This window comes from Typopeltis vanoorti, chromosome 13 (assembly GCF_054136105.1).
Source record: "Typopeltis vanoorti isolate ZY-2024b chromosome 13, IOZ_Tvanoo_1.0, whole genome shotgun sequence".
NCBI lineage: Eukaryota > Metazoa > Arthropoda > Arachnida > Uropygi > Thelyphonidae > Typopeltis > Typopeltis vanoorti.
In genome coordinates, this window is record NC_143561.1 from 108,991,094 (window position 1) to 109,004,504 (window position 13,411).

At 34.9% G+C, this 13,411-nt stretch overlaps 1 protein-coding gene across 1 annotated transcript in view; it reads left to right on the forward strand.

Annotated features, from left to right (window-relative positions):
* The window catches only part of LOC150100462 (integrin alpha-PS2-like), a 511,813-nt gene extending 502,947 nt beyond the window's left edge, over positions 1 to 8,866 (forward strand). The window contains exon 30 of the mRNA XM_090403279.1: positions 8,301 to 8,866. Within this exon, the coding sequence (XP_090259405.1) occupies positions 8,301 to 8,408 (108 nt within the window). The 3' untranslated portion in view covers positions 8,409 to 8,866. The remainder of the gene's footprint in view (positions 1 to 8,300) is intronic.
* Positions 8,867 to 13,411: the final 4,545 nt, after the last annotated feature.

Below are 13,411 nucleotides of genomic sequence, written 5' to 3' on the forward strand. Positions count from 1 at the left end.
GGTCAATTTTTTAGTCAAACTTCACATTTCACTTCCATATGTCATAATTGAAAGAATACAACTGTCAAATATTTTTTCTTTTAAGGCAGATTGGGATGTTTCCTTTGAGTACTTCATGGTGTTTCCAAAGGCTATCTAACCTTTATAAAAAAGGCCACCCTGTATTAAAAAAAAGTTTTTTTTTATATACAGGGTGGCCATAAAATAATTTTTCCTCTTTGGAGGCATCTGTAGCTAAAACTAATAAACGGAATGAGACCAAATTTTATATGGAGACTTTTGAAGGCATGGGGAGATGATTTCTGCGAAAAAAAGATTTAGTACCAAAACTCACTAATAGGGAAAATTTTGATGCTGGCAGAGCCAAAAACAAGTGGATAATTACGTTAAAGGCAGATCAAATGGAATAATAACAATTAAACTAAAACAGCAACTTGCAAGAGACACAGAAATTAATTTAGTGATTGAACTCATAGTAAATAATGTTTTATTCATCAGAATCAGGGTCCTCTGGACCACATACACGATTTCCAATGTGCTGACCTTTCTCGTGCATGACATGCTCTACAGCTGAGCGTAAGGAATCAAAATGGGCTGTTATGAACATCCAATCCATGTAAGTTGAGAACAGATTTCAAATACCCCACAGCCAAAAGTCACATGGAGTGATGTCTGGGGATCAAGGTGGCCATCCCATCGGGAAGACCTGACTGATAACCCTCTCATTACTGAAGTGCTGGCGTAAAAGGTGCTGTACTGAATGTTCAATGTGTGGCCGTACTCCCTCCAGCATAAAAATTATGGAGTCCAAACATTGTCTTTGCTGTAATGCAGGAATGACAAAATTTTCCAGCATTCATCGATAAATCTCTCCAGTAATGGAGCAGGTTACAGGACCTGTAGGGGTAATATGCTCAAAAAAAAAGTACAGTCTTATTATGAATCATAATCTGCGGTAGTTAGTGCTTGCATACGACTGAACTTACACGGACAGAAGTGAAGCATTTTCCGTAAGATTTTCCAGACTGTACCATAAGCCATATCAAGTTTGCGAGCTATGGCACGAGTGCTTAGACCAGTACTGGTCCCTGTGCCGTCGAACACCACAGTAGCAATGTCTGTTACTGTCTCTTCTTGCACTGCTTTCCATCCTCTGCCAGGTCCAACTCCTTCGAAGAAACTGGATCTAGTGATCCAGTTTCTTCAAACTTCTTAATCATAGCTCTCAGTGCTACAGCTGACATAGGACCTGCATGCAGGTTATGAAGCCTTCTAAATTCCTGAAGGGCTGCTACGGCATTGCACTGTTTAAGGTAAAACAACTTTAGGACGTGTATTGAGCACAATTCATCAGTCATTCAGGCAGTTATTTGAATTGGTGGCGCTGCTGTCATGCACAGTAAAATTTGCATAATACTTTTAACCATGCAAATATTTGACTGCTTTCCGCTCTGTCAGCGCCAAAATTTCACCAATCGGCGACTTTTGGTATTAAATATTTTTTCATGGAATTCATCTCCCTCATGCCTTCGAAAGTTTCAATATAAAATGTGGTCTCATTTCATGTATTAGTTTTAGCTACAGATACCTCCAAAGAGGGAAAGTTAATTTATGGCCACCCTGTATAATTTCTTCCTCACAGCCTCCCTCTACTGTGATCTTTTGTTGTCCTAAGTAACTATATCAAATTCCTGCTGTTGCATTTATTATACATTCTTTTTTGCATTTGTTTAAATCTCTTTTAGGAAATTCTGCAGAATTTCCTAAAAGAGCAATGTCATCGGCAAATTTAATGATTTAGCTCATATACCAATCTACATTTTTAAAAAAAATTCATCTAGGGCTTACTGTAAATAAATTAGATGAATTGGCATCTACCTGTCTAACTTCCTTTTTTTATAGGAAATTACTGATTTTAGAGATGCAGTTGAATTTTATATATATATATATATATATATACACACCCACACACGCTAGACAGACTTCCTCACCTGGTATTTGAGGATACTATAGGAGGTAAAGACCCAAGGAAGACCAAAATTAACATGCCATAAAGCCTTTAGAACTGCATTGGACTTTTGGCATATGAAAAAGTTTCCTTTGAACAGAGAAGGATGCAAGGCAAGACAGGTTGTATCCATGAAGCATTATTAGGGAGGGTAAATAAGGTGAAAGGTGATCAACATGATAAGGAAAGCAAAATCAGATTATGAGAAGAGATTAGCTGAACAGGCAAAAGGAAATACCAAAGAGGTTTTTCATTATGTGGCAAGTAGGAGCAAGAATAACATTAATGAGTGCAGATGGTAGTGAAGATATAGGACAGGGACTGATGCAGGAAAAAAGTTGAAGAATTGGTGGTACTTAGTACATTGCAGAATTTGAATGGAATATCAGCTTGCATTTTACAAGATTGCACAGGGGAATTGATGCCTTTGACTAGGCTGTTTAATTTAAGTCTCAGTTCTGCCAAAGTCCCAAAAGAGTAGAAGGAAGGTCTAAGACTGATAGAAAATTATAGACCAATTAGTATCCCAGGAGTGGTAAAATACTGAAAAAGTTGGTCAAACAGAGAACTCAGGAATGGGAGGATAAGAATATGATACTCTGAGTGGCAGAATGGCTTTTATGAAGAGTCAGTCGTGCCTTAGTAATATACCAACTTCTTATAATACGGTAACAGCTGATTTGGATAAAATTAACTGCTACATGGGAATACTGCTGCATTTTTTAAATGTGTTTGACAGGATACCACCTGGAATTCTGTTATGCAAACTGCAATAAATGGGGAAGGATATGAAACTGGTGATATGGATAAAAGGGTTGCTGATGGACAGGTACCAAAAAGTAGTATATGGAGGAGCAGAATCCAGGAGAAGGCAAGTAACTAGTGATGTTGTAACAAGGATCTGTGCTGGGATTACTGCTGTTTAATTTGTACATAAATGATATACAGGAAATAATTTGAAGGGAGATATTCAGTTATTTGCTGATGCAGATAGCTGACAGTATGGGTAAAACATAATACGTGTAAAGTTACACATTTTGTGATACAAAGATTACAAGCTGTGTACCATATTGAGGGAACTGTACTCCAAGAAACCAATGAAGCTAGGGATCAGGGAGTGACGGTTGTAATAGATAGAGAGCTGAAGGGCATATTGCTAAAGTAGCCCACAGGATTACTTAGTTATCACAGAACACACTAACAAGCAGAGTTATAGAGCCTGGGTTGTTAGGAATGAAAACGTGGTAATAAGAACTCTAGCCTTAAATCCATATTGAAGACTAGAGTTCTGCTTCATAACCATTTGATGGCAACATATGCCATCAAATGGCCAAGATTGTTACTATCCAAGTGAGTCAGTGTAAAGGAGTCTGATACTTTACCAACAACCTTGCTATGTTAAATTTCCATGTATGCTTTCTGACTGGCAGCTGTACAGAAAACCAAAGATAAAGCCAGCCTAGAGCACCTGCACACCTAAGTTGGTGGGTGGGAAGGTGATCTTACCACACATGTGGGACTTAATGACTGTCTTCATTGAAGCAATATCGCAAAGCTGGGTGCAATATAAGTTTAAAACATTAAATAAGATATCGAGCCAGATTGAACATACATAATGGCAGGGTGCTGGATATTCCAAGAAGCTGATAGGATAATTAGAGATGAAAGACAATTTTGCATTTATGCAGCTAATGCTTCTAACAAGTCTCCCATTACATTACTGCTGGATGTTAGAAAGGAAATTGAATAGTTATAGTAGTAGTATTATACAGTATCTCCATTGAGTCTGGAGACTCATCGTGGGAGACCCACACCAACCACTCGACACACATTAAAATAAGTTTCGCAGCTTACACATGCAAGAAAAATTATATATAGAAATTTATTCAAAAACTCCAGTATATTTCATCTAATGTTACGTAACATCGTCAAGGAGATGCTGTTAACTACATTCGAAAGATGAATCATAAGTCATGCATGTATTATTTGGTTGCAGCTGAAGTATGTTACACTATTAGTTCGAGAGGAACAATGTATTTCATTTAAAAAAAAAAAAAACTTGTGAACTTTTAATACTGATCACTTCCCTAAACTTGGATATTGGCATACAGTCCGATCAGTTCATCTTTAGACGATTTCTTAGTGTTTCAAAAAAAAAATAATAATTGCATATGAATTTGCTAGAGCGAATAAGTTTTGTCTGGTTCCAAAGAACTCTGTGCCCAGTGTCAATAGCATGAGAAGCAAGATAACACGATCAGAGTACTTACCTGGTAAGGAAGGAAAGAAGGAAGACAATTTTCAAGCTGATTTGAAAGCCGCATATAATATAATAAGATTGAATTTACAAAGCATCCTCACTCTATTTGTTCCAAGGTTCCTTTTAGATAAGGTATTGAAATTCTTTTCAAGTGAGATTGTAGTCTTGTAAAAGGATAATTATCAATAAATTTTTGAATGATAGTTTTGTTGTATCCATTACATATCAGATTGCTTTTAATTTTATTCAGTTCATTTAACAAAAGGGATCAGAAGAGCAGATTGTATTCCTAATTTTAATTAATCTTTGGCATGTAGTTAACTGCCTATCTCCCTGATGATACTGGATGAAATATAATTGGAGTTTATGAATAAATTCTGTGAAATTTACTTTCATGGCTTACACATACCTCTCCTTCACTGCTACTCTTACACCTTCCATGGATGACCTCTATGTGTCACATATTGAAAAATTTCCTTTGCATCAATTTTTATGAAACCCCTTTAATATCTTAAGTTTCTATCATGTCTCCCTCTTTTTTGCCTGTCAAATAAATGTTGTAACCCACACACCTTCAACTGATCTTAACAGGAAACAGACCTATCACTAGCTTAGTCTCTCATCTGAATCCTCTATCACCTCCAGAACTCCAACAAACTCAGGTGACCCAAATCTGTGCACAGTAGTCAAGATGTAGCCAAATCATAGCCTTATAAAGATAAATAGGGATGATAACTTCCTTATCTTGTTAGCATGCTTTTCAACATTCAAGCAATCCTTGGAGCTATTTTACTGACTTTTGCCTAATGACTTTCTAATGACTAAGAAATCGAAGGGAAGTTTTAAACAAAATGTGTGTTGAAAGTTTTCTCGCTTGGCATATTTTATTTATATAGTATAACCAAGAAATTATATTATCGGTTTCATCCTTTATCCAACTATAAGCAAACAAAGGTTGCACATGAAGTAATTTGATGACTGGCCTACTAGAGGCTAATGACTTCACATCAATTACCTTAGTATCCTATAATGCAATGCACAGATCCTTAGAATTTGTTGGCATCTTTAATTTATAGGTGGAAAAAAAAACTTTCAACATCTCTAATCCAGAGTATTTTAGTAATAAGACCTTTTGACTACTTTTGTATATGGAAATATGACATCTGCATCTGGCTTCCACTGATGAGACCTCAAATGTCGAAGCCATGTGGCACTTCCCATAATCCATTGCATTATGGAATACTAAGGCAATTGATGTTATGTCATTAGCCGCTATATATAAGTGGCCCAGTCGTGAAGTTACTTCAGGTTCAAACTTTATTTGCTTACACTTGGATAAAGGATTAAACCAAGAATATAATTTATAGTATAACCAAATGAAAAAACTTTCAACACTTAAGCCTTTCTGTTCAAGTAATGAGTCGTGTGTTTGTAGCCAGTATAAATGGAGGAATACGATCGTCCAAAGTCAAGGGAACTGACGGAGTTTGAAAGAAGCATTGTGATAAGATACTATATTGCAGGCTTTCTGTTCAGACAAATTGGGCCCTCCCAGGGTGTTCCAGTGATACTATCCTATACCACAGTGGATAACTCAAATGGACCATAGGGTGCTACGAATGGTAATATATAAAAACTGCCATTCATCAGCCTGGGCATTGACTGGAACACAAATGTGTACAAAAACATTTAGAGCCAAGGTCTTGACATGGATTGTCATAATACAACCACAATATGCAAGCCCCACGTTACCCAAGCCAACTTGCAGCATCATCTTCAGTAGGTACAGTGAAATATGGAAGCTTAGAAAGCTGTGTGATGGAGTGATGAATCATGCTACACCTTCCACGATGTAGATAGGTGTGAATGTCTCTTACCAGACTGCGTAATTCCAACGATGAAATTCAGAGGTAGCAGTGCGATAGTATGGGCTTCTGGTTGGGGGGGAGGTATCTGACTTTGTAACACATCTACAGTGTTACAAAGTCAGATACTTCCTACTTTGTAACACATCTACATGACTGACCATTGTCTCTTTCAGCTAGACAATGCACCATGTCATAAGGGTACTGCTATAATTGTAGTTTGTGGACATGAATGTCACCACAGATCCCTAATCTCAATCCTATTACACATCTATGGGATAAAGTGGAGCAAAGTCAAGAGACATCTGCCCCACAACAGTACAGGACCTGATTACATGAGGAATGGTCCAAAATTCTCATTGATTGGAAAGTGTGCCCTATTGGATTGCTGCAGTCATCTTAAGGTGAGCACTGTGGTGTCTGTTGACTTCTTTTTTAAAGCAACGTACTATTATATTGATCTCAACCTCACACGAAATAGCTTCACTTCTGCTATCATTAAAATAGGAATGAGAGGAGAGGGAGTACTATCACTTACCATTTCTAGTCTTGACAGTATAACATCCTCAGACAACCCTCTTTCACTTATAGCAATTATTTTTAGGCATAACAACTCGAACAATGCTACAAACTCAGCTTCTTTATTTCTCATCATAAATAATTCCCCACTCTTTTAGGCTGTCACACTCTGTACTCTCTCTCTCCAATCTGCCAATTCCCTCATCTTGACTGATTTTGATTCATATCCTTACCTTTGTATCCATTCTGCTTCTCAACGTCTTACCCTTAGCAATACTAATTTTGTATGAACCCTGTGTACTCTTAGCAAACATGGCCAAGGCCCATTCAAATGCAATCCATCAGCTTTAAAGCATTCTAACTTCCCTTCAAATTCACTTCATGCATTAACAAATTGAACACTCTTTACCTGACACAATTCGGGCAGGATTGCCTATTCAATATCATTGTTCGCAGTTCACTTACTATCATATCTGGGCAACAAATTAACCACTTCTCCACTAATTCTGATGTCCATTCTTTCCTTCTATGGAAAACATCAGATATTTGTTTCATTATACCACCTGGAAAACATGTCTTATGAACCTTGTTTACTATACCTTTAATGATTAAATCTGTGTTTCAATAAGGAAATACCATGAGTAGACATTTAAATAAATTATATAATACCGGAATTAGCTCGCATAAAATAATATTTTACGAGAGTTAATTCCGGTATTATAGTTTGATTGAATTCCTATTAAACCTCCCTATCATGTTTAGGTATAATACTTGCTTCTTCCTATTAATCCCCTTCTTGTATACATCACTTAATCTTCATGTTCAGTTTCCTTTTCCATACATTGAACCACACTCTTAGGCAAGAGAACTATTACTATTGTTGCCAGCACTTCCCTCCATTTTTTGATTACTCCTAGTGACACTATTCTCCTTTTTGGAACACCCTAATAACCTTTCATCACATTTCTCACACACTGTAATATGTTCTTTCTCATTTAAACTAACAGTCCATAAATCTAACAGTTTTTGGGTGTATACGTGTAACGGTTGTCACACCATGTCCAAGGTAAATTTGATCTCAGAGTTGAAACCTAGTGCATTGCTGGTGTATGCTTCTTTAGTCCTACTATTGTAATGTTAACTAGCAATTTTGTTAATCAAAACAACAGAACTGAACACTTATATTTCAGTTCATTAAAGCACTATTATAAAAATCTACATAATGTAATTAAAGAAAACACTTTTCTTAACGCTTGAAATACGTCACCTTCTATCCCTCCCACATGTTATATCTCTTATTGCTCTCCTTTGGAAACTTTTTTTTTTTAATTTATTCCCTAATAGGATAGTGTGCAAGTTTTCTAAACTAACACTAAAAACATTAGAATGTTATTACATTTAGTATTAATATAATTATGTTGACTATGCAACAACATTTCCTTTGTGTCATAATTTCTGAGGAGAAAAAAAAATGCAGTTATCCATTTTAAGGAAAAGCATTGAACAAAAGATAATTATTTGTGCAGGTCCAAGTCAAATGCAATATATATATTTGCTGAACATAAATAACTTAGTGCTGCATGATGAAGTTTTTACATACAATGTGTGTGTGTGTGATGATAGTTCCTAATATAGCATTTTATTTCAGCTTGGGTTCTTCAGGAGAAAGCGGCCTCAAGATGAGCTGGAGAATGAACCACTTCACAAATTTTCTAACAATGGTTATCACCTATCTAAAGGAGATGAATATTTGTAAGTAGGAGTAGTTCCTGAAATCTTTCAAAAGAGAAACTTGAAATTAGCTATTTCAAGACTCAATTTGATCTCTGAACAGTTGATATAGACACATCTCAGGAATAGGTATAATTTTGTGTTGTGTAAAGATATAGCAACTTCAAAAATTGCCATATGTGATACATGGAATTAAAGAAACTGCAGTGCCAAGTGAAACTCACATTACATCTACACTCCATTGTGCATGTGAAAATGCAGAAAAGAATTAAGAGACTGCTTAATTGTGTTTTTATATATATATGAAAATATAATTACTGTATTAAATAGATGTTTTATTTGCCATGGTGACAGGAAGAAATACTTCACTCTGTGACTAGTGAAAGAAATGAACAATTATGTGCTGTTAAACAGCACTGTACACAGAGTAAATTTTCTTATTAGCGTGTAATATAATTAGCTTATTAAACTCTGAGAAAGCAATTGTTTTAGTTATGTATTTATAAGATCCTTCGGATAACGGGGAAGGAAGGGAGAACAAAAGATCTGAAATAAAGTTTTAAAAAAAAAACTGTTGCATTTATTTTTTGATGGAGTGCATGATACAGAAATCCCTCAAATATATTCAAGTACAACCCCCATCAAAATTCAGCTAGCAGTTATGAGTTTGAAAATTTGAAAAATGGAACAGCATCAATACAGTAAAAAATGAAGCAAACTAAACTGAAGGCCAAGTAGTTTGTGTTCACATATGTTATAATCAGAGAATATTAATTTCTAGAATTATCATTATATGCTATTCCAGGGGGTCAGAACTAATCAGGTGAGTGTCATGTTGATCACTCATAATTAAATACCTATTATACTCCTCTTTGAACACACGCTCAACATCTAACAGGAGTTCATTCCACAGTAATACTATGAAAGGAATCTGGACCTTACATACTTTATTGCCACTAATTTGAATGTTTCTATTTCCTTTCAAACCCCTCTATTCCTCAAACTTTGTTGAACACATTTCCTCAGTCAGCCTGTGAATCTTCTCATCTTTCTCATTTCATTGGAGTGCAGGTGACTATATCTGTGTACAGTAGTGCAGATGTTTTCTTCTCAGAGCTTTGTCAAGTGAGCAATTAAGTTCCCTTTTCTTGGAAATTAGTGGTCTCTTCAACAGTGCAGTTATATTAAGTGTAGCTTCATTGACAAATTGCAGTATATTATTATGATACTTGAACATTTTCTCACAAAATTAATCTGTTCAAATCAGTTGAATCTACTGCATCAGATGTGTTTCTTATCACTTGTTCTAAATGAGCATTATCAATCAAACAACCGACTATCATTTTCTTGATTGACTGTTCCCAATATTAATATATAACTTCAAAAATAATGGCTCAAGTACAGAACCTTGTTATATGCTGTTGGTCATATTCCTATTTCTCATTTCATACTCGGCAGACAACTGCCTAGGATCCATGTCAGAAATTTATTTTGCATGTGTAATCTTGTCAAATACCTTGGAAAGATCTAGATGTATTGTGGTTGGAGGGTAGATATGCTAATCACTCAGCCATGGTGAAATGAAATTCAATTGAAAATTTCAACATGCAACAAACTGTGATTAAAATAGCATGGAAATAAGGAAACACCTAGACCTGCAGTAGTAGAATAAACCTGTCCCACTCCTTCATCCCTCTTTGTTTACAAAAGTAAAGTATAGGGAAAACAACTTGTGTGCTAAAATCAGCATCTGTACCTTTAAATACAAAGCAGGTTTTATCAAAAGTTTTTTTCCCAATCCACTAAAGGAGGGAGTAGGAAAACAACCCTAGTGATCAGATAAATAATCCACAAGTTACAACTTTGATTAACTGGAATGAAGTATCTAGATTTGCAGTCCAGTAGTTTGATTTGTGCAGTTAACATATTCCAGAAAATGGATGTGTGAAATTTTCCCATAATTAAAGTAGAAGTATTAGCCTACTCAACATCACCAAATTTTTAAATTATAATATAATTATTTGAAGTAAGGGGGAAAAAATACACTTAAGACATTCTAAGGGCTGATTTCTGTTCTTGCGGGATCTCTCTATCTGTTCATGCAGAGAGAGAGAGAGAAGACTGTGTATTTGGAAAATAATTTCTCAAATTACTTTCCAAAAGAGCTATCTCACTACCACACTGAGAATGTACTTTCAAGAATAATTGCCTTCTTGAGGATCTCCTCAAGCATTTTGAGGAAGTATTCTGTCTCTGCTTGCATCTGTATTACAGTAATACAGGTGTAAGCAGAGAATGCCTCTTCACTTGATGTTATGAAAATCATGATGCTTCTTGAAGTCTGCAAGCTATTCTGAATTTCACACACACCTCTCTACTTTCAAATCATCATAAATGCTACATGCCTTTGCTTGAATTGTAAGCAAGCTAACGTGCATTCTAATTATGGTCAATCCATGGTGTAACTTATGGAAGCACTAATAGATGCACTTTTCAGTATCCTATATTTGACCAGCTGACTCAGATGTGGCAAAGTGTACATTTGTTCGGTCCAAGTGCAATACATATCTGCAATTCTTTTTCATATATTCCAACATGTATTTTAACCTCAAACCCACATGAGAGGAAGTGCTATGTGGGCAAGTTGTCAGGAGGAAAGAATGGAAGGAAGAAATCTGCTTCTTGAAGAGTTAGGGTTGTATTCATTTGAGAAACAGTATAAAGTGAAAGAAGAAGATGAAAAGTTGGTTTGACAGGTTCAGATGGCAACTACCATGCATGGAAATGCCTATAAATATAAAAGGTGATTGGAAGCAGTGAGAGGAGTCATCAAGTAGACAGCCTTATCTGGATACAGTTGAACATTCTCAGAGAGGCCTTGGACATCCCCAAAATGTGAGAACACTATTCCAGAGATGGATTTTGGAGCCATAATGTGTGAGGAGTTGAACAAAAGGAAAGTAATATTTAGAATGAACAGTATCAAATGTTTTGAAGGTCCATGTCTATTATATGTCCATGCCAAGACATATAAGTCAACCCAAGAAGGAAAACTTACGGTTGGCAATCAGAATGCTATCAAAATTGAGGGAGATGAAGCAGGATTTTTTTTTTCTTTTTTCCAAGTGTTCCAGTAGCATTGAAATTCACAATATTATCTTCACTCCATCTGAGAATGGCAAGGAGATTGTGTTTAAAGTCATGATCTATAGGGAATGCTGAAGTTTGAATCACTTGAGCAACTGCACAAGATTCTGTGAATGAAGAATGGAGTCCAATGCCATCAGAAGAACCACAAGCAGGACCTGATGAGGTGGTGCAAGAATTGCTAATGAAAAATCATCCAACCATGACATATGTAATGTGTTGAGCAAGAAATTAATTTCTTTTTAATTTTTATAGTTGAAAAGAAATTAGTTTTTGTCTGTCTATATTTTACCCTAGCATAAGCAAACAACTTTATTCATTCATTCACTGCTTCAATTTTATAATTGAAGTAATGAAGACAAAAGATGTCTAAGACATGATTCATTGTAATATAAACAATACTCCATTCCTCTGGAAAAAGTATCTTAATTCTCCTTTCTCATATCAAACTATTGTTGTTTGCTTATGCTAAGATGAACAATGTAATTTCTTTCCAACTATTCAGCTGTTTATTCTTCACTACAGGAAAAAGTAGTTAAGCATAAATATTGTTTAAAACAATAAGTAAAAAAATTATGTCCTCATTATTTTATTTCTTTATGGGAAAAAAAATCCATCAACAATTTAAGATGATTCAATTGTGTGGGTGCAATAGAATTTCTCATTCAATGCAGCTGCTATAGGTAACATTAACATAATACAAATAAAAATGAAGGCACAATGACTTTAGCAAAGAATGTTTTTTACTGGTTTATAGCATACCTAGTAATAATAATTAAGTGTTATAAGAACCTATGAACCAATTTTAAAACTATTGCATTATATGGAGAAAGATAGATGATTAAGTAAAACACTTTCATGTCTATTCCTGTTCACTGTGAAGTGAAATGAGTACATGTGTGATATTTATTGCTCATGAGAACTTATTTCAATTTAATGATACAGCATATTAATATTACAGATTATATAATCCAGAATCCTCTTGGATACCAAATAAACATGGTTGTCTCACACTAAGCAATGATAATCATTAACCATTAAAAGACGCAAGCATCCATTCAGCAAGTAGTATTATGATTACTCAAAATAAAATTTATGGTACTAACCAAAGTTGCTGGTGGCTGGAAAGACCAGAATCTTGGTCAGGTTTTACAATATGAAGGCACTGTATAATTCATAATTTTTTTTTTTTGTTGTTTTCCTTTCACATAGAATTAAGCTGAAATGCAGTACACTGAGTTTAATATAATACTCAGGAAATGTACAAATTCTGAAAAATTGTAGAGATTTGAATTCCACAGTAATTCTTTGGATATCAATTGGCACTTTTCAGGGCTCATGTGTAGTCTTGGTGCTTTTCTTATGCAGATTATAATTATTATTTCTGGAAAAATCAGACAATTGTGTGAAGCAAATATATGAAATTTCCATTAATTTGGCTAGCGTAACCAGTTTTTTTTTTTTTTTTTCCTTTTCTTTGTACTGTGTTGATATTTCAGTATATTTAAAAAATTATATTCTTGTTTTCAATCTAATGCAAGCAAATAAATATTAACTTCTTGACTTGCTTTTGAATAATGAGAACAGCCAACAACTTTGCCATAAGCTGCCTTAGATAATCACTGTAATAACAATCTTATCCAGAGTATATTAGAAAAAAAATATACTAACACTACTTATGTATTAGAGTTACTTAAGCCATCAAATAGCCTAAGGTAGAAAGCAATATACACCTAAAAAATTGTGCTCTGATTATAGTGAATACCTTAGTGTCACTTGTGATAAAATCAGCTCTTCTCACTAAAGAAAAGCAAATCATGAGCTTTATGTACTAAGTAATATGTATTTATTTAAACCAAGGTAAAAAAAATGATGAAAGTA